The sequence below is a fragment of the Eucyclogobius newberryi genome, unplaced genomic scaffold (genome assembly GCF_026437365.1).
Source record: "Eucyclogobius newberryi isolate DKJ021-1_F unplaced genomic scaffold, fEucNew1.0.hap1 SCAF_5, whole genome shotgun sequence".
In the NCBI taxonomy this organism is placed as follows: domain Eukaryota; kingdom Metazoa; phylum Chordata; class Actinopteri; order Gobiiformes; family Gobiidae; genus Eucyclogobius; species Eucyclogobius newberryi.
Genome location: NW_027316167.1, coordinates 19,911,558 through 19,936,360, shown reverse-complemented (window position 1 = coordinate 19,936,360; position 24,803 = coordinate 19,911,558). Strand labels below are relative to the sequence as shown.

The 24,803-nt window shown below is 39.2% G+C and overlaps 2 protein-coding genes and 1 long non-coding RNA gene across 5 annotated transcripts in view; 2 read left to right on the top strand and 1 right to left on the bottom strand.

The window, feature by feature from the left end:
* Positions 1–13,095, bottom strand: part of kif26ba (kinesin family member 26Ba) — a 73,532-nt gene extending 60,437 nt beyond the window's left edge. For all 3 annotated transcript variants that reach the window (XM_072465609.1, XM_072465610.1, XM_072465611.1), the window contains exons 1-2: positions 12,837–13,095; positions 10,528–10,920 (exon numbers count right to left, since the gene is read on the bottom strand). In XM_072465609.1, the coding sequence (XP_072321710.1) occupies positions 10,528–10,920; positions 12,837–12,896 (453 nt within the window). In that variant the 5' untranslated portion in view covers positions 12,897–13,095. The remainder of the gene's footprint in view (positions 1–10,527; positions 10,921–12,836) is intronic.
* Positions 13,096–14,121: 1,026 nt separating this feature from the next.
* Positions 14,122–17,048, top strand: LOC140381420 (PWWP domain-containing DNA repair factor 3A-like). Its single transcript, XM_072465478.1, has 13 exons — positions 14,122–14,249; positions 14,320–14,366; positions 14,442–14,652; positions 15,068–15,208; positions 15,276–15,346; positions 15,440–15,516; positions 15,608–15,668; positions 15,768–15,843; positions 15,917–15,967; positions 16,048–16,295; positions 16,448–16,675; positions 16,759–16,847; positions 16,945–17,048. Exons 1-13 carry the CDS (start codon positions 14,243–14,245, stop codon positions 17,003–17,005), a joined length of 1,368 nt encoding a protein of 455 aa, XP_072321579.1. The 5' UTR covers positions 14,122–14,242; the 3' UTR covers positions 17,006–17,048.
* Positions 17,049–20,298: 3,250 nt separating this feature from the next.
* On the top strand, positions 20,299–22,123 carry LOC140381474 (uncharacterized). The gene is made up of 3 exons (XR_011931248.1): positions 20,299–21,370; positions 21,437–21,504; positions 21,570–22,123. It is a non-coding gene; the product is annotated as an uncharacterized lncRNA (long non-coding RNA).
* The last annotated feature ends 2,680 nt before the right edge of the window (positions 22,124–24,803 follow it).

Here is a 24,803-nt window from a genome sequence, read left to right as displayed (position 1 = left end):
TCAGACCAATTATTAATGAATGTGTTAAGTCTAAGCTGTATAATGTCCCTTGTTCCTGTTAGTCAAAGAACATACCAGCAATATTAAAAAGTGTAAGAAAGGAAAGGAAAATTACCGCAGAATCGATTGCCGGGCCAGACCACATGTTCCCTCCGGGTACTGCGGCTTCCTCACACCGTCCAAACATATGCATGTGTGTGGTAACATTGGCAACTGTAAATTGCCCAAGTGAATGAATGTGAAATGTGTCTATGTCTCTGTGTTAACCCTGTGACAAGCTAGTTCCCCCGCCTAAGGCCCAAAGTCACAGGGATAGGCTTCAGTCACCCGCGACCCCTAACGGGAACAAGCGGTAGAAGATGAATGAATGAATGAACATTACAAATAAGGACTTGGTGTGTATTGGAGTTTGTGGCTACAACCATGATCTTGAATATACTAGTTCAGAAAGGTACTTCATTTCCCCCATTGCACTCTCCAGGTGAAATAAGGTCAGTGCATGTTCTTTGAGACTCATTGATGTCGGGTCTACTCCTGCCAGAGGCTACAAGCAAGCAGCCACAGTTTCCCACTAACTACTTTAATTAATTGGCTTTGTGTTGTTGCCATGGATTAGTCACGGGTTAAGTGCTCATTAAACACTTTGTCACACAGGAAAAAATAAAATCATCATTCAGCCAGCAGGATTTTTTGAACTATTATGATCAATCTAATCAAAAAGGAGCAGAACAATTAACGAGATTTGAAAAGAAATGTATAAGCTTTATTTTTTTATGCACAGCAACAGTCTGTTCGGATAATACAGCTCTTTAATTGTTTAGCCATCTGAACAGTGAACAAGGCTGTCAAAAGTATCAAAAATCAGATACTAATTGATATTTTAAAATCAAAACTGAAGTGAACTAGTATCGATCCTAAAAATCACATAAACAGGACAAAATTCGATCTTTCCTAAGCAGAATGATCTTGCACTTTATCAGAACTAGTATAAGATCACTTCTTTTTTTTTTTTTAATGTGTCTTAACATTGTAAAGCTCTTTGAATTGCGCTTTGTACGAATTGTGCTCTATAAACACATTTGATTGATTTATGGCACCATAAAGAAAATACAATTATTTATTTTGAAAATGACATTCTACGGTCTAAAATGTTTTTAATTAGGGTATTATTGTGGTAACAAAATAGGTATCGAGTATGTAGCCCATTCCTTAGTATCGCGTTTGAAATTTGAGTATTGTGATAACACTACATCTGAATACAGCTGAAATACATATGGAGTTCTTTATCATTTAAAATGATCCTGTGTTTCTATAGTGGACAATATAAAGTGCATTCACACAAGAACTGCATTATTAATGATAATGGTAATAATAATAATGCATTGGATTTATATAGTGCCAAAGCACTTTCCATTGCATTAGTCATTCACTCCAAAGCTGGTGGTGGTGGTAAACCGCTATTGTAGCGACAGTGGCCCTGTGGCAGACTAACTGAAGGGAGGCTTCCAATCTGTGCCATCGGCCCCTTTGACTGCCAATTACACGCATCAGAATCATACTGTGGGTGAACTTTTATTTATTTACTATTTTACCCAGTGGTCTTAGCTTAGTTTCCGAGATCTGATGAGATCGGACAATACACTAGAGCAAATACTCATATGACCTTTTATTTCAAAAGTGGATTATATGAACAGTAAATACAACCAATCAGTCAGCAACATACAGCCACGTGAGAGAATAGTTAGAGGGATAGAAAAATCTCAAGATGATTCACAGTCCAAGATGGAATTGCACGTACTGTAGTCTTAGTGCAAGTCTCCTGAATAGCCGGGTGAAGTTCTAGTTGTAGGCTGAGAAAATGTGAGCTCAGAGTTTGTGGATATTAATATGAACAATAACTCTTCTTATTTTTCTGTGCCTTTTCAGCTGTGGGGCTCTTCATCCCCTTTGATCATACAAAATATTTCAGATCCATTTTACCTTTTCTTATACATATCTATTCATTTGTATTATTTCTTTAACCCCCTCTCAAACTCTTCTCCCTCTCTTCTCTCCATCTTTCCCCTCTCTGAGCTGGTGACAGTGATAAATTGCCTGTTGCGTGTGTAATCCATCTTTGAACACACACTCTTGAATGCCCTCTCGCTCCACCCCCTCCTCCACTCATTTTCCCAACAGTCTCCTTCCATTCCAAGGTTAGTGAGGCTCACCGGGGTAAAGATGTGGTGACAACATGTGGTGCACACAGGTGAAAGTACCCTTGTAACAGTCACACATAGCACTGCCTGCTTTGTGGTTGTATTGTATGCCTTATTTACTTAATTGATTCTTTGGTCGATGATTGTATTGATCAAATTTGTAGGTATTTATACAGAAAAGATGAGGGTGGGGGTGAGTGGAAGGAATTGTTAGTGATTTTCCCCCCGGCCTTCTTACATGTAAATACTTTTTACTTTTTAATCGCCGTATGGTTGGGATCTTGTGGATGTACTTTGGGTCAGATAAATGGTCAGATCAGATACTTAATAGCTAATAACTATTGTCAGTGCCACGCCCCCTTTTAGTTGATTGATTGCTGCACAAGGGGTCTGTCTTTGGTTGACCAAGAATTTCTTCAGTCAACTACAGCCCTATCTAAACTACAAAAAATACTATTAAACACATTTTTGCAAAATGAGGTAATTTACAATACTAAAATCCATTAATTTGCTGTTAAATTTGCGTTGCAGTCGGCAGACCATTTCCTGACATCAGCCAACACCAAGAAATTGTGCTAAATATTTAAAAATGATTCCCTATTCTTCTAGAGCAACGCAACCAAGTTAAATGTGACATAAGGTTCTTCTGTCCATTTGTGTGCAATTAACTCAATTTATTCCTCTTTGGGGTTGGCACAAAGAGTATACTTTCTTGAGACCCCTAATGGCAAGATTATACCATCTTGGTAAATCACATATGATTGTAATTCAAAGCAAATCATGTGCAAAATATAGTGAAAAGAATTACACTGCACTTGTTCATAGTATTGAGTATCATAATTCAACTTTTTAATTCCAAGGATTCAACGTAAGATGAAGATTGTTTATCTCTGACTCAAAGTTACCTCCAGCAGCTCAATGCTCTTCTCTTTTTCAGACAGATAGACTTTCAATACTTTCAATACAGAGCCTTATCAGATCACTAAAATTAAAATGGGGAAAACCCTGTATGTTTGTATTGCTTATGTACAGTCAATAGTAGACGTAGCGAAAAGCATTTGAAAGGCTTTAAATCGAGGCCCACAGGCTCCATCTGCTCAAGGTAATTGGAAAGTTTAACTGCTACAGGCTATTCTCTCTGACTGATTGAAGCACAGAGTGGAAACAAACAACCAATTTCATTCTTCTCTCACTCACTCTCTCTCCAGCACCTCCGAACTGACATAAATGCTCTTTCAATCGTCGTTATATTCACAGCCCATATAAATTCAACTACTTGCTTCCACACCCTATTAATCCCCCACTTTTATTTTTTCCATCTTGGCATCACCTCTCTTACCTTGCACTTCCCTTGACAAGTTTACACAGACACAGAGGAGAGGCTGTTGAAATACTGGATAAGAACCGAGTCAGTGACCCAGTTGTGACGTCCACAGAGCTCCATACTAGCCTTTGACTTCATTAAAACATTCATTTCAACTGGGGGATTGGGGATGGGATTTTAAGTAAAAGGTTGACTCATTGATACACAAGCATTGGTGAGTGAGTTGGAGCTGCTTTGAAAAGAGGAAACTGAAAAAACAGTCTTGTGTTGGTCTCACCTCCGGCCTTTTACACCACCGCAACACAATAGAGGCACAGTCTCCAGCTCCAAATATACACAAATCCTTGGCATGACTCAATATCTTCAACTACACAGCGAGGCCAGGAATGTCTATAAAAGCACAAGCAGTCTACAGTCCAGCGCTAAAGTGGAATATGGTGAATGTTTTGACAAATGCTCTCCATAGCTTACATTAACACCAAGCAGAAAGAGCATATAATTGTCCCCTCGCACTACGTCTTTCACAATTGTTCTAAAATTAGCATCACGGCTAACCCTCAAAACTCTTGTTACTATGGTTATCCATATTGCAAATATATATCTTAAGTGGAAAAAGTCCTCAAAATGATACAAATGACCCATGAATACATATAATCCAGTAAACAAGAAGCTAGTGATCTTTGGATATAGTTCATCTAGTCGTCTATGAACATGTTCCAACCAAGACAAATAGTTTACTCTAAACATGAAACAAAAAGTATGAAGGTTGACTTAGTCGATTCTTTGGTTGATGATTGAAACAATGAACATTTGTATTAGGCGACCTTGTATTATAGGAATTATAAAGCACGGATTTATAGAGACAAAGCAGGTTAAAGGTATTAATCCCTCGTGAGGGAAATTCCTTCTTTGCATTTTACCCATCCTTCTATGGCGCTGGGGCAACATGTCAGGAGCAGAGAGCTGCTGCTCAGGGGCCTCCTAGGAGGTTCTCAAACTGTGGTACATACCAGTGGTGGTACAGAAGCTCTTTTTGGTGGTACACATGGTCCTACAGGTCTTCTCTCAAATTTGCTTAATTTAGACTAAATTTCAACAACATTTCTGTCTTCCGCTGAGTAAGTTCTTAGTTAGAACTATAATAGCAGTGGTGCAGTCCACTTTTAGGTCAGGTTTAGCCCTAATTTAGATTTAGGACATAGATCAGATCTGATGGTACTCAGAGAGCCAAATATTTCCTTAGGTGGTACTTGGTGAAAAATGTTGGTGTAAAAAGTACTGTCCTATCAGACGCATGTATTAAGGTTGTAAAATATATCATGAACGAATCAAAATCCCAATTTGAATTATCAAATTGCATAGTTGCAATTATCTACTTTTATTAAATTACTTTTATTCAATGATTCACTAACAACACAAAGCTGTAGTTCAGACCTCTACAAACATGTTCTGAAATGCTGATTCTTGTATTAGTTTAGCAGTTTATATTTCAATCTTCTCTCAAATGTTGACGCTCCTGGATGTGTTTATACTGAAACCAGATATAGCACATTTCTACTCAAACAAGCCAGACTGTGTATCTTATATTAATAACACCGCAAAATGGTAAAGGCACCTTGTGACCAACTGCAGCAGGGTTTGTCTGTCAATATGGTCGGCTTGGGAGCATTTTGGTAAAGCAATTAATTACATTACATCGTCATTACATCATTCCTTACATCTTTTGCCCTCCTGAGCCTTATCTATGGTTGTTCAGATAAAGTTCAGACTTGTGGAGACACATCCTGACACTGCATCAGTCTGTCACATAACACATCTATCTTCAGTCTCTCGCACAGAAAATCTCTCGACAAGTGAAGAAGGTGTAAGTGACACAGTACTTCTTGTGTGAGTGCTGCTGTCAGGCTAATCTTGGATGTGTAGTTAGCAGTCCAAATATAAACTGTGAGCAAGCTGCAGATGGCACCTGGAAAAGTGGAAAATTGAGAACTTCATTTGAACTCAAATTACTTTGCAAACTTTCAAAAGTTGGGATAAAAATATAAGTGAAAGCTGAAGTAAGACAGTGAGGAATGGAAATGTCTAACACAGAGTAAACAGTGTAACTAACATGAAACGAGGTGTCAGACGGTGTATATGGCTCCATGCATTATTGTCTCCTGGTGTGATATAAAACTGTTTCCATGGCAGCTACGAGCCAAAGCTGCTAAAAAATCAGCTTGATGTGATGAGTTTTAAAAAACTGGTTTCAATTCATAATATATTTAAAGGTTTCATATCATATAAAATTGGATTTTCAGAGCGTTTAACCTTCTTACAGTGCTATTGGTACCTCATATTTGTAACTGTTTTTTTGATTCATTCCTGCAGTCTTTAGCTAGAGAACAGTCTCTATCCTCCTCGGATGAGCAGACGAACGGGGGCTACTATAGCAGCACGTAGTTTCAGTCCATCCTCCAGGAAGCACTCTGTGAGAAACACTACCTGTAACACGCCCTCCCACTGAGACTACGTCACGGGTTGGGTAGGGGAGGGTGGGGGCAAATCTCAAACTAAGCCATCTGCATTTCCGGGTTTGTGGGCGGGGTCCAAGATATGGGTGATATTTAATAACTATTATGTTATGGGTGTTGCACATCAAATATACCCTTAGGGTAGAACACGAAACAGGAAAAATAGCATGATATGGGACCTTTAAGGATATTTGGTTAATCATTATTAAATTGTTTTACTCAAGAATAGTCTATAATTGTCATGCAATCGTATGGAGGGAAGACCTCTGGGAATGCCACAGTGGACCAGCAGTGGCGCTACGGTTGTGTCCATAGGCAAGACACTTCACCCAAACACCCATTTTACCTGATGAATGTGTGGTGTGTGCATGATTGGTGGTTGTCAGAAGGGCAGATGGCACAGACTGGCACCCGGCAATTATAGCTTTCCACCACCAAGTATGAGTGAGAGCGAGACTGAATAATACACACAATTGTAAAGCGTTTCCTTTGAGCGTCTGAAAAAGCGGTATATACGACAAATGCATTATTATTTAACAGAAAATATTGCTGTAATTCATGTGTGTTTTTGGTGACAATTTTCGTAGATCACATCACAATAAAAAATACTTTATTTATCCAAATTATTTCATTAGCAAGATAGAGTGCCAGTTTCAGTGCAAACAGAGACATGGAACACTCATTTATACATCATAATAAAATAGAAGAACAAAGTAAAATCAACAAATTGGATCCTTTTCCAGCGTTGATGAGCCTTGGTTGAGATGTGGACAGTGTAGCGGCAAGAAGAAACTGTGCGTTGCCAAATATAAAGCCTGGACCAACAACGCTGAGAGGAAAACTGCCACTGCCATCATCAAGACTCTATACCAAACTAATTCAAATCACCCGTGTACATGTACCCAGATTTTTGGAAAGGTTTTAGAATCACACGTATTATTAAACTGTATGTGACAAGTTGGCCACTGTCCAGGATGTACCCCGCCTAAGGCCCGAAGTCACTGGGATAGGCTCCAGTCACCCGCGACCCTAAAAGGGAACAAGCGGTAGAAAATGGATGGATGGATGGATGGATGGATGTGCCAGAAAGTCTAAAACTAGTTCCATTCTAAGCTCTCACTCTCTGTGATCTGGGGCGCAGGTAAGATGCCATTAACACATAAAGCCACTGAGATGGCTTTTGGATTCTGCCTGCATCAGCGTCCCTTCCGCCTCCCTCGACAAAACCTATCCATCCCCTCAGTCTGCTGTTATTGATGACGCGTCCTCTTTATATGGTAATGTCTTTCACACCTGAAAGGCATAAGAGCACATGATATCACTCTCCCTCACTTTCCATCTATATACTTTTCCCCCGAGGAGAGACAGAAGACAACCAAGTGCTCCGTCTCTCTTTCTCTCTCTTCCTCTTGCTCTTCCTCTCTCTGTTTCTCTCTTTCTTTCTCTCTCCTTTTTTTTTGTTTTTACGGTAGAGCGTAAAACACATACTTTGAAGATGCACAACTACAGAAGACGTACAACTACAGTAGCGGGCGGTAATTGCAATTGTAATTGGCTGCAAACCGCCATTAAAAGCAACACAACACTACTTTCCCCCCTTTTCCCCCTTGCATTAACACTCGGCATCATGGGACCTCATGATTCTACCGGAGATATATTCTCGCCCTCTCTTCGCCCATCACCGACATGCACACAGCGATGAGCCACACATTAACGCTGATGGTGTATGCACGTCACATCTGTCGGCAAGTCGCTGCCTGGGCAACAGCAGCTGCAGCGGTTACTGGGGGCCTACATCTATAACATTATGGGATCTGCTCATGACGAGATAGCCATTTAACTACCTCAATGCAAAAACATATCCCCACAGAGGAGCAATAGCCGAGGAGAACACTGATGCTTGTGTTTTATTAGAGCTCATATATTGACTAATTATCGTCTCTTTTTGTAGTCCAAGACATCATTAGAAGAGAATTAGCAACATTAATTACATTTTGCAAATCCAATTGTGGTGGTGTAAATCAGTCCCAAACTCCAATGAGGGTTATAGTTATTCAAATATTTTGTGGTAATAAGAAATTAATATGGTTTCATCCCAACAATCCCAAACATAACTGATTTTAATCTTCATCTTTTGATTTCTGAAAGTTCAGATTGGATTTATTTTTCTTATCTTATCTTAACTACAATGGCTTTGTTACCGGGAAGTTTTATCATTCTCTGAGATTATTAAGAGATATTACTTTTTTCATTACATGATAGAGGAATTCCTAAACATGCCCTTTTAGCCTCTGCATACAATATACACTGGGTATATTATATGCATACAAATGTTTGCCTGTTGGTTGAGATGAATAAATCATATCTTAGGTTAGGTTAGGTTAAACTTTATTGTCTCCGAAAGGAAATTTATCTTGGCCTCACAATGCTGCAGGTCACATTCCACACAACAACCAGACACACATTAGGACAACAATCTGCTGGTCTGCACAATTTCAACAGATACATGACATTGTTACACAATCCCAATAAAGTGCTTGTGCAGGTAAATAACTCCTATTTAAGAGGGCAATTTTGACATTTAGATCCTATTTACTACCGTATATGAAATAACTTTCAATGATAGATAATACCGACCCACTTTCATTGGCTGAACTGGTCAAATTAAATACAGATCTCACTCCATTTATTCATGAATATGAGCGAACATCTGCACAGACAAACCCCTCTCTCAGACCCCTCACTGAAGCACACTTACAACCCTTCAACCAGAAACAGCTGTGTATCCAAATGAGGAGACAACTTACAAACCACACCTCTCGTAACCTGTCCTCCTTTACAGACTTTCAATTGAATTTGTTTATTGCTATTTAATATTTGTTTATTGAATATGTCTTGGTCACTACAGAAGCAAAGTGAACTCTTGTGTAGACTCACATGGACAATGTGTCTGTATGTTTAGATGCAGTCCTGTCCAAGGTGTAATACCTAATGCTGATCCAATCACATCATATTCTGCATTATCCAATGGTGATGAATGAATGAATGAATGAATGACCTTCATGTTTTGAAATAATTTAACAAGTGGACTGTGTACTGATATGGTTCATTTTTTGTAAGCAAATTTGATCAGTTATGCATAATATATGGAGAAACAGATGCAAAGATGCAAAATGACATCAATGTGGCCACAGTGACACCAGTGAAGGTCAACTATTAGCATGTGATTAGCATTAGGTAAACAACATTCATTTGAAAAGAGACGAGTGGGAAATGTCAATGCGGCATCCTGCCTTTCTCACGTTCTGTAAACAGATGGTTAGGTGCTGTTCATGGTGTGTGGAGGTTGAGTGAGAGACACACCACTTCTGAATTTGTTTTTGTGATGAGACTATAGAGCATTCATTTTCTGTCACAAACCATCAGCATGGCGCAGGTCTAGTAAAGACTCTGCAAAGGCTCTGCCAAACAGCATAGAACATGATCATTGAGCTGAAGAGCGGAGGATAAACATACATGTGTAACTACAGAGGAGGCCCAGACATAACCCTCACCAGAAACATTTTAATTAGCGCGTGCCCACTGATAATTCTCATTAGCATTCAACCTCCATTACGATTTGCAAATGTCACATCAATTTGTTAATTTGTTGAACCCATTATCTGCACTTATATCTTCATCTTCATACACCAAGCAGCCTCTGTAAGTTTCTAAGAGTTTTTTGACTTTTTTATTTTTTTAAACCGAAGATCACAATTGTCTGCTACTAGTTTGGAGTGTGATTGAACTTTATTATTTGCAAATGTCACTGCAATTGAAGCCAATAAACAAAAGTCAAAATACTAAGACAAACATGGTATGTATAGTGTGTATTTTTGTCCGTTCTCTTCAGGGTTCAACTGCCAATAGTCTGACTGTCAAAGTGAACATCTGGTTACTTTGGCATATTTTTTACACCTCATGTCTTATGCAAACATTTACCATATTTACAGACTTACACAAAGATATCTTGTGGTTGGAAGGTGCGGTGTCATTTCATGAATGTATAAAGAAGCGGACAATGGACATATTTGAATGGTAATGATGATCCTGAATTCTACATCCTATATATTTTTCAATGCACTATACATAGTTAAATTTGAATAAATTGATTGATATGATTATAGTGACAATTTTTTTTTTAAAATTAAACATCCGTATGCTTCAGTTTATATGTGCAAGCCATCTATAGAATAAATCATTTTAGCGACCCATTGGCTCTTTTCAGCTGAATCCTAAGCAATGTATTGGCTGCATATGATTTATGACAACAATAACTGTGATTCTATTGTATTACCATGAAACGACTGATTAAATGTTCAGTCTTTCAGAGATAACCAAGTTAATGTGTGTCAAATACCCAAATGCCACACTTGCACACCCGCACACCACAAAATATGCATTCATTTGGAGACGCCTAAGTAAAAGGAAGTTAATAGGTATAGTTGATTACCTTGCTGGAGTATGGCCCAGGGATGAGCAGTTTCAGTGCTTGTCGTTTGAGCTCAGTCAGCCTGGCGTTGCAGTTCTCACACCAGATGACTCTTTCACTGCCAGGGGAGCTCCCACTTCCTGACGCTGGAGAGCCAGTCCCAAATCCAGGGGAGCCCCCGAGGGAACCAGGCGACCCGGTCCCAATCCCTGGAGAGATGGTCCCAGGAGATCCAGAGAAAGATCCGGGAGAGGAGATTCCAGAGCCAGGAGACGGAGTGCCTGTGGAGCTCGGCATTGAACCAGCACCCTCAGGGGCAGGGCGCGTGCTAGAGCGAGTGCCTTCATCATAGACTTTACGGTACCAAGTCTCTGGTAAATAAGAGGAGGATTTTGTAGGGGATGTGTCGGGCACCTAAAAGAGATCAAACATCCTCTCTTTATTTTCTTATTTGCTGCCGTAGGGTCTATTTCTTTCATCAGTTTGTAGCTCTTGTGATACCCATGTGATTCATAATTTAAACCTCTAGAGATATATTAGCCTATTACTTGTAAATTATAATTAGAGACTTGACAGCAACCTGAGATGCATGCCATTTCAGAATCAGGAAACAGTCTGCCTCCATTCTTTTTGTTCTTTATAAACTATTTGTATGCAAACATTTATAAAACAAATCCATTACAGCAGAGCTTCTGAAAGTGTGTGCCGTATGCGCTTCTGTCCTGGTTCCCTCTGAGTCTCCCTCCCTGTAAAAGGTAAATTTATAAGGTTTTGCTTTTATTTTGGTAGCTTCCTGTGTAACCGGAAGCAACAGTACCTACTGTAGTTGTACTTCTTCAACGTATGTAACTTACACTATGCCCATGGATCTACTATATTATCTATACCATTTAAAGGGAGAGAGAGAGAGACTTGCTCTGCTACTGACCGCCTGAGGAGCCTTGATCTGCTACCATTGAACCCAACTTAAATTCAAATTTGAACATATAATTTTTGGTTTCCATGACACAAACATGGACTATAGTTAAAAAAATGGCAATTAAATTAATTCTTATATTTAGCAAATTCTATATTCATAAAAGTACATTTTCATCATCAGTATCCCTTTTTTTTCCTGTTGTTATTAAACAAATTGAAAACTGTATGTCTTTGAATGTTTTTGATTTGTAATTGTAATTTGCCCCCCTGGCCTTCATTTAAATGTTTGTGTTGTGTCATAAATGTAATTTGTATAAAGAATTTTGTCAATTAAAAAAAGAAAAAGAAAAAAAAAGCCTTGATATGCTACTGACCACTTAAGTGACGTCATCATGGACGTGTGAAAGTAATGCGTGCGAATTTGAAAAAAAAATCCGCATTAATCTCATGCTTTTAACAAAGAATAAAGTCTAAAGTCCGAATAAAGTCAACTACAAAACGAAAAAGAAGAAAAAGAAAAAGAAAAAGAAGAAGAAGAAGAAAAAAAAGAAAAAGAAAAAGAAAAAGAAAAAGAAAAAAAAGAAAAAGAAAAAGAAAAAAAAGAAGAAGAAAAAGAAAAAAAAGAAGAAGAAAAAGAAGAAAAAGAAGAAGAAAAAGAAAAAAAAGAAGAAGAAGAAGAAGAAGAAGAAGAAGAAGAAGAAGAAGAAGAAGAAGAAGAAGAAGAAGAAGAAGAAGAAGAAGAAGAAGAAGAAGAAGAAGAAGAAGAAGAAGAAGAAGAAGAAGAAGAAGAAGAAGAAGAAGAAGAAGATTACAGTGGTTGCTGTGTTCAACCAAAGGGCTGAATGGAGGGGAAACTTTAAATGACTGAAATGTTACTTTCTAATGACTACAAAAAGCTCACTGGTATAAATAGTTGGGTGATAATGATGCTATTCCAATTAATAGGCAAGTTATATTAAGAACCAAAGAGCTCAATCATCTCAGCAGGTGAAGGCAAACAAGAGAGTTATAAATGAGAGTGAGATGTAGGTGGTGACAGGTGGTTTCTAGTGCCACCTGCTTGATCTTAGTACTCTGCCTGGGAATTTTCTGTTTCCATGGAGACAAGTAGTGATGGCTGACGACCAATTGAGATCTATGGAAAGGATTTCCCTTCATAGTAATAATACATGTTTTCCTAAGGGATTTAAAAAATAAAACACCTTAATCAATTTAAGCCAAGATAAGTCAATGCCATATTGTGGAACAACATTGGAAGTATGAAGACAAGCAGATTGCGGATTCCTCACCCAAAAGTTACATGGACCACCTTTATGTTGCATAAAAGTAGGCTAATCATATGGGCAAGAAACATGAAGTTAAATGTTAATGTTAAATAATAAAAATACCACAGAAGTCCACCCATAACCTACCGCATATTTCCTGCTCCTGCTGCTTCCAGACCTCTCCTTCGTTCCCGATAGAGAAGTCATATTGGGGGCGATGAGAAGCGAGGGGTATTGAAAGAATATGTCCTAAAAAGAGCCAATATCCTAAAGTGCACGCCCCTGCAGGCTGCGCCTCTCAGTCTGGTGGTAAGCTCCCAGGCGCATGTGGATGACAGGTTAAATCCCAGTTCCTTGGCAGAATGTCCAATAGACAATTGTGATTTGCAGTGGAGTCTCTCATATAGACCAGTGTGTCCCTTGTCAGCAGCGTGTTTGTGCAATGAGGCTCTGAGCCTGAGCGCACAGGATCTGCAGATCTGACTCTGCTCACGCGGCTTTGGGAAGAGGCTGAACAGGTAAAACCAAATCCACGTCCCCACGTTGAAATCTGTCCTGTTCTTTTAGACGTCGCCACCTGGAGCCCGACATACGTGTGCTGTGCCTTAACCTAAAAGTGGACATTTCCATCTTCCATTGGACTAGTTGATCCACACGCTTTTCCAACAGTGCGCAGTGGAACCCGGCGACGGACCTGCACATCTGGATGGAGGCGGGACAAACACAGGTCTAACAGACAGACACAGAATGTAGAAAAGGATTGACCTACCTCTATAATAATAATACCCATTAACGTTGAACTTTGCCCGTTTTAACACACTCCGTAGGCCTACTTTGACTAGACTACATCACATTTTTGACTTTGAATGAAGGAAAAGTGATCATAATAATAGCTTGCATTAATTTAGGGCACACTCCAAACGATGAGATGATTTGCCAAAAAATATTGGTATAATGTAATTTTATCTAGGCAAACTGTGTTTTTGAAGATATAAAATGTAAATGACTTTCCGCTTGAATGAGGCTGATGTGGAGTAAAGCGAGAGGAGGCGAACAGCGCCCTCTGGTGGACTCACTGTGTTAATGCAGTACCTCCGTGAGTCAAAGAGGGCGCTGTCTCCCACAACTTTCCTTCAAACACGTTTTGCGTGAGGAAGAAACCCCGGATATATAAGAAAACACTAAAAAAGCATTTCGATTAATTTGGGGGTTGTTTTTGTTGTTTAAGTGTACTATTATCTTTGACCATCTCTACCAGTTTTGAATAAAAACAGTTTCGAAAATAACTGACGTAGGACGTTTTGTTACGCCCTTTTCTCGGATCTTTGGTTGTTTTGCCAAAGTAGGAGGCTGCTTTTCGATTTAAAACCAACAAACATTGTTTTTATGTGCAGGTAAGGTTAAAAAGAGCGCGATCATCTCATGACAGTGCGTTAAACGTGAAATTATGTTGCCAATGCATTAAATTCCTTTTCATTTTGTTTTAGGCTCTTCGGTTCAATGTGGCTAAAAGCTGTTCATTTCGCCAGGCCTACGCTCAAGATATTCTGACCATGACAGGTAAATTAACGTTTATTCTTCTTTGTAAGATACCTAATGGTTATTTTTAATGATAAGCACTATCATTTAGACTCCTCAGGTAACGTTACGTTTTCTCCTGTTGGAAAGGTCCGAAAGGTAGATTTCTGCAGGATTCGTTTACTCTACTTTGGTTTGAAGCTTTGTTTTCATAGTTTTTCTATAATATTTCAGATATCAGCCATAGAATCGCCAGGCAACGAAGTGAAAACATGCAACCGGAGGAGAGCCCAGAAGCCAAGACCATTAAAAAAGAAGAGGGCCTCTAATAGCACTAATAGTCCTGAGCCAAAACGTAGCAGAAAAACAGCTGCAAAGGAACATTTCATTGAACTAACTCAACGTGCAAGACCACGATTGAATCTGGACACTTCAAGCGAACAAGGTAAAAATGTGTTGCATCATTTTGTTCTCTGGTGAAGAGTAGTAACCTGGTTCTACAGTTAGATATGGGACAGTATTGACACATCTTGTCCATGTCCATGATAATTGCACTATTTATACATTTTCTTTTAAATGTTTTGAATGATGTTTCATGTTAAACGACTGTAAAATTGTACTTTCTTGTAAATAAAAATACCAGCGGTCAAGACATTCTGGATAAGCAGTTTTTTTCTGCACAATTTGGAGGTATATTGGTGATTATCTTTGGTAATTATTGCCTACTCGTTTTAACACAATAAACAATATTATTGTCTATTGTCCCATCCCTAACTATAGTTATATGTGGTGGTAATTCAATTGACTGCTGTAATGTGCACTAATGTGAGTTTTCTTGTGCTCTAAATTGTATCGAGTAGAGGACTTACCTTCGTCAGACTTATCAATAGAGCTCAGTGTTCATGAGGAACCACAGCCACATTTGTCCTTTCATGAAGATGAGGAGAGTCCGGCAGATGAAGAAGAGGAGGACTTTCCCAGCTTCTTAATGGGAGATACAAGTAAGTGAGCTGTTCTCAATTATTCCAATATAAAACCAGTTAAAAGATATTTATTTTCATCTTACAGAATCTTCATCTATAACAACTGGAGGATTTGTTTGGCATAAATTCAGAAATTATCCTTTCTGGCCCGCAATGGTGAGTGTAATAATGTTCATTTTAAGTTATCAAAGTGACAGTGAAGATCGTTGCCTTTCATAATTTGTGTTTTATGTAAACATTCTGTTATAGGTCAAAAGAGTCAACCCAAAAATGAAAAGAGCCAGCATTATGGTTGTTGATGAATATTTTATTCAAAAAAAGAGGGGGTAAGAAATATTTAAATGTTTAGATTTCACTTGGATTATTATTTTTCTTATTATTATCATCTAATTGATTATCAACTATTGTTTGATAAAGGTTTATAGTGTCTCTGAAAACTCTCAAACCATATGAATGTGAAGAGTTCAATGAACTTATTGTAAGACTTTTCACTTATTATAATTCATTTATTTATTAAATGGTTACACATAATTACACAAACACTGCATTTCTCATCTCTGTTCCATTTGTTTTGCAGTCTAAAGCCAAAGAAAACTATAAGGTTGCAATTCAGAGGTCGGTTGAGCTCATTGAGGATTACATCATGCGTAAAGGTAAACAAAAGACATTTACTACTTCTCACTGGTGGATGTCAAGTTCTGTATTCAATTTGTGTTTATTATTCAGGAATTGGGTCATTTTCCGGCACATTTATTGAGTACTACGCTCACCATATAAGTATGTTGTTTTCAGCAAATTACATTTAAATGCAGGGAGCAATGTTTATCCTTCTAACTTATAAAATTTGACAAACGCAGGTTATCCAGTGAGAAGAAAATACCAGGCCATGTCAGAGCGATTGACTTTTGCCACTGATCTTGAGATGGAGGAGTCCCTTTCAGGGGATGATGATCTTGATGACAGTTTTACTGAGCTGCAGGTCTCAGGAGAAATGAAGCAAGCACAGAGACTGCTGCCGGACCGGACATATGCTGCCCACAATCGTGCAAATGGAAAACTTGTTAATTTCATTGTAAAGCAACACATGGTGGACCAGCACCTTATGGTATGATGTGAAAAAAATCCTCTAACATGTCAGGTCTATGTAATAATCATTGCACAAACATTTAAGATGCACATTTTAATTGAAATAAAAGAGTCGATGATAGGGCAGCAAACAAGTTTTCACTGTAACGTGTCTCCTTTAACTTTGTGTAGGCTATAATGCGGGGGCAGCAGCAGTCCAAGTGGCTTTGCTGGTTCTTGAGTGCAAGGAGAAGACGGAGACGGATAGTAAATGTTTATCTGGAAGATGATGAACAGTTGGACCAGGTGTACTGGTATTTAAGCAAGCTTTACACTACAGCTGCAGAGTCAGACGCATGCCTAAAAAGTGTTAAAACAATAGATCGTGTTCCCTTTGTCCTGGATGTCCTATTACCTGAGGTAAGTTTTATTGGGAATTGTTTTTGTTTTCCTTTTTAACCAGATTTGTTTTGATGTCAATGTAATGTTGTGTCTGGCCACAGGCTTTAATCCATGCTATAGCAGGAGTAGACAACGTCTCACCAAAAAAAGCCGAAGAAAAATATCTTAAAGGGCGATGTATAAGTAACAGGTAAGATTGTGATGGATACATTTTTTTTTTTTTTTAAATTGCAGATCTACGTAAATGTTAGAAAAATAAAATGTAACCTGTCCATGTCTTTTATTAGGGAGAGGCAAGAATTTGACTTGATGATTGAACAACAGATGAAGACAAAATCAGCTGTTTGAGTGTTGTCATATGGTTAAAAAAACAAATGTCCAATCATTCCAAATCAAGCATGTAAATAATACAACCATGAAACAAAATGCCACAGTATATGATTTTGTATGAAAAAAATGAAAATAAATATTGACATTTTTTGAACTTGTAGTGATGTTGAAAGTGAAGCATTTATTCGGTTGCTATGAAATGCACTACTGCTCCTGAGTTGTTGTTTTTTACTGTATACAGTTGTTTATTTTAATATAACAACTTCTAAAACATTTAAAATACTTTGTCATCCACGCTTATATTATAAGTTGTTATATATACTTATTTTCAAATAACCTCCTGTGGAAATCTTTACTTATGTACTTTTGTAATTAACCCTTTTCACTGAAGAAGAGCACCCTAAATGTAAACTCACCTGGATAAAAAACTAGGACCTGCTTCATCTGGAGAATGAGAAAGTAAGTGACCAGAATATGGAGTTGTCTGCTCTGACCTCACTTGACCTCACTTGACCTCACTTGACAAAAAACAGGCAGCAAATAACTGAGTGAATTCAAAGTAACTAATCATCTAAGATGTTTTGTTATAGCTTAGTTTTTGATTGTGAGTAAATTTAGTTTAGATGTTTACAACTACTTTCAGGTCAAGTTATAGGTCTTCTGTAGAGAGGCTACATGCTCACAAAAATAATGCAAGTATTTCAAGGTATTTTAACAATAAATCACCGGAAAGTAGGGGGAAAAAAACAATTAAGAAATGGAACAAAAAGTAAAATTAAGTAGGTGGTGGATCCTCCACTGAAACAGTACATACTGTGTCTTTAAAGAAGACGTGAATACAAAGTGGCATTGGCTAAATTTATTATAAGAGGGTTTTTAGTCAACCCTCTTCACACAATTTACCTAGTGTTTGCTAAGGATCACTCCTTCATGTGTGGGTCAAGGGTCATGAATGAATAAAGCCAGAACTGATTTCCCTGCATTTTTTATTTCTGACAGTCAAGATCTTGTGTTAAGACATAGTGAAATTACAGAAAATTGTACAGAATACTATTTAAGTGTGAATACAGTCAGAAAATAATGTAAAAACAAGACCAGATTGATTAAATGGTTTAAATTGATATCATTGTGTATTTGTGGTCCTAAACATGCAGAAAACTCCCTGTATTGACGGATATTTTTTCTCTGAATTAACAAGAAGGGAAAACTCTTACTTGCAGAAGGTGAGATGTGCGATGACATCTGTAGTCATGAAGTCATTTGAACGCCAGATTTTGCCCCACCTCAAGTCCTTCACCTCCTCCCTGCTGGACCCCCTGCAGTTCGCCTTCAAAGCCAACAGGTCTATGAACGACTCCATCAATCTGGCACTCCACTTCATCTTGCAGCATCTGGACTCCCCAGGAACCTATGCCAGGATCCTGTTTGTGGACTTTCAACACCCTGCTCTGCTCCGGGACAAGATCTTCCAACGTGCCTGATTCCACCTGCAGGTGGATCACTGCCTTCCTGACGGCTCGGAGGCAGTGCGTGCGGCTGGGGAAGAATGTCTCAGACACTCGGACTATCAGCACAGGGGATCCACAGGGCTGTGTACTTTCTCCCATGCTCTTTTCCCTGTACAAAACTGCTGCACTTTCAGCCACAACTTCGTAAAGCTGATCAAGTTTGCGGACGACACCACCCTCATCGAGCTCATCTCGGACGGGGATGAGTGTGGTTGGCTGATGTCCCTGGTGCAGCGGTAATAACCTGGAGTTCAATGCCCAGAAGACAGTGGACTTCAGGAATGTCACAGACAAGCAGACTCGGGGGGATCAATAATTGGTGGATAACATTTGCACGCAAAAGTGAGTTTTAAACACAGGAAGGGCAAACACCTATCCTACTGAGCTAAACTCTCACATCAGATAAATAAATAATCCTGAATAGAGTAAATGGCCTGATCAATTCATTGCACCTTCTATGTAATGATTAGTGTTCTATGTTGTGAAATCATTGCCTGTATTTTGAACAACTAATGTCAAATCATTAGAAACGCAAACAAATACTTGTCTAGTTTTCAATTTATCAATTTATTGAAACTTGGCACTGCTGTTGCTTTCCTTCTCTTCGCACATGCTCAGTTAGAGCACAACCTGTAAACATCCAAGATTCCCACACAGGTTTATTCAGCGTGGTTTGAGCATAGATCCATGGGTTTAAGGCTGTGTGGTCCTCAGAGCGCAAATGCAGACCTCTAAAAAAGCTACTGTCTGCTCTGGTTCTACTCATGTTAATGCTGTGCCTCTGAACCCGGTCACAGACTGAAGCGCTACGGGACAAGAAGAACCAAGCTTCCCGTCCAGTGTTACTCAGCGGCCTTTAGAGGTGTTAAAAGACACTGTGACTTCAGCCAAGTTTCAGCAGCACAAGTGACAGAACTGGCTTATTTGAATAGTATTTTGGACCAATTTAAATATAGTTGTGACAAACAGTAATTTTAGATTTTATTGGTCAGTCCCCGTTTTCCTTGATTGCCCAGATCGCACACCACTGCTGCATGTCCTCCCTTCTCTCACATCCCCATTCCACGCCAAGCTGTCCTGCCTAATTAAGCCCACGGGCCAAAAACACCTTTTTCACATTAGTATGGCAGGGGCATTAGATATATAAATATAAAAAGTGAAATCATCAAAGTATGTAAAAAAATCAAAAATAAATAAAATAAAAAGTCAATCTCCACTATTAGTTTGTTTTGTAGGGGTTAGGGGTCACGGGTGACTGGCGTCTATCCCAGTGACTTCGGGCCTTAGGCGGGGTACACCCTGGACTGTGGCCAACTTGACGCAGGGCCAACACATAAACATAAACACAGAGACGAACATTCACTCTCACATTCAGTCACTAGGGCCAATTTAGAGTTGCCAATTTTGCCTAACACATGCATATCTTTGGACGGTGGGAGGAAGCCGCAGAACCCGGAGAGAACCCACGGTAACACGGGGAGAACATGCAGACTCCCGAGCGCCAGAAGCTGGTGAGAGGCCTATTAGTTCCATAAGGCCGTGCGAAGTGAAGGGAATACCAAATATATTAACTTTACTAAGATTGTATTACCAACTATATTCATTTCACTAAGACTGTATTAAACTATATTTGTATATATTATTGTAGCAGGACGGTCTATTGTCCACCTGCACGTAGTGACGGACGTGAGGTCTGTTACGTTGCCCGACCTCTCACGTCTGACGTCAAACAAAGATGGCAGCTCACAGAGCTGCAGACTGGGCAGTTACCCCCCACGAGTCCGAAGGTTCGCTAGTCCGAAGGTTCACAAGTCCGAAGGTTTTAAAGGTTCACTAGTACGAAGGTTTGCTAGTCCGAAGGTTCACTGGTCCGAAATTTCGCTAGTCCTTAGGTTCACTGGTCCGAAGGTTCACTGGTCCGAAGGTTCGCTAGTCCGAAAGTTCCTCATAGGCTAAAGTGAAGGTGCAGACGGCATCGGGATGTAGTCTGTAAAATGCGCACGAAGCACGAAGACACGCGCTGGGGCTCGTCACAACGTTGTGTACCAGCTGCTCACAGGTGGCACCGCAAGTTGTACTGTGTATATAAAAATAACAAGGGAACATCTCGAATCCTCCGCTTTATGCCCTCATTTGATCATAAGAAAAATGCGTGAACAGAATCCTCCGTTCTATGCCTTCATTTTATCATAAGAAATATGTGTGATCAGAATCCTCCACTCTATGCCTTCATTTGATCAAAGTATAGAAATGATATATGTATATATAGAAATGCGTGATCCGATCACCGTAGGATTGGTAGTCAAAAAGGAAATTCAGCTGGCCAAGACGGGAGTGTCTACAGGCGCGCGGCCGAAACTGCTGGGCTATTTGAGTTAATTCATTCATTAATAATACGATAAGGAGCTCAGGCTATGCACAGAAACAAGTCGGTTCTGGAAAATACGTGAGTTTAATCATAAAAAGTGCATCAACACTAGAAAAGTCCAAAAAGCAGTGTGTGGGGCAAAGGGAGGCAAGGAGAGCCCGCTGCACGGAGACACACCTTCGGACTCGTGAACCTTCGGACTAATAAACCTTCGGACTTGTAAACCTTAAAATTTCTGTGAATTTTTTTTAATTTCTGTGAAACTTTTAAAATTTCTGTGAAACTTTTAAAATGTCTGTGAAATTTCGGACTCGTGAACCTTCGGACTAATAAACCTTCGGACATGTGAACCTTAAAATTTCGGAATTTTCGGACTCGTGAACCTTCGGACCAGTAAACCTTCGGACTCGTGGGCAGCCACCGACTGGGCAGCCGAAGAATAGTGACAAACTAGTGCTACTTTCAGCGTAAAGCGTCGTGGCCTCAAAGTAGTTTAGCTCACACTTGGTGAGTTGAATCTATACATACTTTCTGCATTATTGTGTAGTGGGAGCTAACTCATCCGTATTCTAGTCTCGGGTGTCTGCTTGTTGCGTCGCTCTGGTCCTTAACTCAGGAGCCTAACATGCCATTCATCAGCAGTAAGCAACCTTCAACCATCAGTCATGTATTCTAAACTACAGCTTATAACGCGTTGTTTGTGCAGTTTGGGGGCCTTCCAGGAAGCCGGCCTCGGTGGCGTCTCCAAACAGCATAGAATGTAACATCATGTGGTCCTCACCTTCTTTCCTCTTCGTCTCCCTTCCATCTAAGAGTATGTGATTAAATGATCTGGGACTATTTAAGTGTCACATTACAGTGAAGTGGTGACAACGCTGGATGCAAGTAAAATGTCAAACTGTAATCTGAAATGTAACATGTGATGAAAATATGTGTTTTAATTTATCAAGCTAATTTATATAAATATATTAACCCATAACTATTATGCAGCTTTAATAAATGTACACCCTTTTTGTATCTGTATGAAGCGGGATTAACTAATTAATTAGAGGGTTCCTTGTCCCTTACTCTAAAAACAGGGTGGCGTTGTTGTACATGTGAAGCAGATACTGTGGGTACGAAGACGGCTACCGCTCGTAATGCCACATTATGAAGAACTCCTAACACACACACACGGACACAGATCCCATTGTTCCTCTATCACACTCTTTGATAAGGCAGACATCTGGTGCCGGACAGACTGCAGACCTCAAGGACATATTTGTGTGTGATAAAATGTGAATATATGAGTATATTTCTGTGATGTATTTTGTCTGCATCATTAGTCTAAGAGAAGAACGGGTGTGTGACAAACTGCATTTGTGAAGGGGTCGTAAAGATGGGCCAAAGGATGTTTACCCGAGGGGGGGTGACAGTCCAGAGGAGTTTGGGTAATGTTTACCCAAGGCTTGATCTCTACGGAAAAATACCAAGTGCCTTGATGTGAGGCTGACCAATGAGAAATGTGACCAGCCTATTCCAGAATATCTAATAAAACCAACCAGCATGGGAAAAAACGAGGTGAGACGCAGGAGGATCACGCAGGCTGCGTACAACAGCTTGCGTGATCAGTCCCGGCGTTTTCTCACAAGCTTGCCACACAAATGTCTGATATTTCTGTGTCGTTTCATATTCTAAGTTGAATTGTGTTCTCGATGTGTTACGGAATAGCATTGGTGTATTGTCTCCTCCCAAGGACATTTTCTGGTCCTATCGAGCCGGACGACCAGCTGCCCTTCGCGGAGATTGACGGGTGAATCGGTGAAGTCTGTGCACAGCTAAAAGTAGTCCACTTTTCCCGTGGCCGCCCATCGCACCTCATTCTCCGCGAGGAGAGCGCGTCGTTTCGAAGCAGCAGGAGAACACAGGCGACAAAGAAGGTCAGACAAAACTTTGTGTGTGAAAAAGAGTTAGCCATGAAACGTTTTATGCATAGGCTTTATGCAGGAGTTTAGTTACTCGCATAAAGAGGAGTTTAATATTTCTCAGACAAAAAAGACAGGAGTTTAATATTTCTCAGTAAAAATTACAGGAGTTTAATATTTCTCAGACAAAAAATACAGGAGTTTAATATTTCTCAGTCAAAAATACAGGAGTTTAATATTTTTCAGTCAAAAATACAGGAGTTTAATATTTCTCATTGACAAAAAATACAGGAGTTTAATATTTCTCAGTCAAAAAATACAGGAGTTTAATATTTCTCACTGACAAAAAATACAGGAGTTTAATATTTCTCACTGACAAAAAATACAGGAGTTTAATATTTCTCACTGACAAAAAATACAGGAGTTTAATATTTACTCATTAAAAAAAATACAGGAGTTTAATATTTACTCATTAAAAAAATACAGGAGTTTAATATTTACTCATTAAAAAAATACAGGAGTTTAATATTTACTCATTAAATAAAATACAGGAGTTTAATATTTACTCATTAAAAAAAAAAAATATTGGTTGGCTTTGAGTAGAGTTAAATTGCTCACCACGAGTTAAGTTTCTCACCGAAAGCAAGTAATGAGGCCTTATGCCGAGTTATTACTGACATAAAGATGAGTGAATGTAAGCGCTGTGCACGAGCGAAGTAAGTAAGAGAGAAGTGTGAATGTGTGAATGAGGATTAATAAGTGATTCACTAACGAGTGTGAGAATCACAATTAATCATACAAGGGTCACAAGGCGTTATTCTGAGAGATCTAAAATTTGCAGTCACGGGTGAATCTTAAACACCACGTTTATGTCCGGCGGAATCTAATGTGGAATTTTCTCTAGAAGCTTGACATTGACCGTGACTGTAAAGCAAGTAGCATTTCTCTCAGACGACCGAGACCACATAATGCCAAAATTATCACCCCAAACTGTAAAAAGACAAAGGAAAAGTCATAAGAGGATTTTGGAGGGAGACTTCCAGTGTGCTCAGATGACGTGGCAGAGAGGGGGAGATAAGGGGGGTCAACAAGGCAGGAGAATGGGGAGAAAGCAGTTCAGAGGACGCTCTGAACGTGAATGAATGAATTAAGCAAAACTAAACCCAGCTGGTTTTAAATTTTAGTATTTCAACAAATTTAGGGTTTTGTTTGATTGACAACAATCAATTATAAAGATTTTATTAAACTTGATAAGAGATGAAGATTAATTCAGATTTTTATAGATGGCCAATTTTTTGGGGAATGTGATCACAGACAGGACACTTCCTGTCCCCGACATAGAAGACAAAAGTTGTGTTTTTACGGTATCGTGTTTTTTCAGTGCACAGAACAAACCTACGTTTTGTTTTGTTTTGTGTTATTTTTGGACTTGACGAAAATTATCTTTTTGGACTTAATGCATGACTAGATGAAAGTGCAGGACGAAAAGACAGAAGTGTTTTTAAATTTAGAATCAAATACAGGCACAGGCCTGGGAAGTGATAATATGGCTAAATGGGTGACTACTGATGTTTTTGGACATAGAACGGGCAGTAAGTAAAGTGATAGTAAAAGTTATATCAGTAACTTATTTATTTGTATTATCATAAGGAAACCTGGTATTGCATGTAGACGTAAGTGAGGGAATAAGTTAAATAGTGACGTCCAATGCCCTCCCAGGAAAGACATGAATGGGTCATTAGCCGCAAACTGTAGCTACAATTTAGGAAATTTCCCAAATTTGAATTTGCTGCCCTTTGCTCAGATAAAGTCAGAATAGCGTCAAATTTGAATCGATTGTTAAACCCTTTGCCCTAAACCTATTTTAAGTGAAATAAATTAATTTGGTGCGACAGCACCAAATTTTTGATGGTCCAAGGGTGGACCATCAAAAGAGATCAACATTTTTATTCTAAGAGTCAGACTTTGTGCGGCGGAGCCGTAAACTTTTCCCTTCATATGTAAAGCAAAGGGGAGAAGACGCGATAGCGTCACGG

Excerpts from the sequence above, each read along its gene's own strand:
- LOC140381420 (XM_072465478.1), top strand. Across the intron at positions 14,653-15,067 it reads GGACACTTCAAGCGAACAAG|AGGACTTACCTTCGTCAGAC; the intron begins GTAAAAATGTGT and ends TGTATCGAGTAG. Across the intron at positions 16,296-16,447 it reads TGGTGGACCAGCACCTTATG|GCTATAATGCGGGGGCAGCA; the intron begins GTATGATGTGAA and ends AACTTTGTGTAG.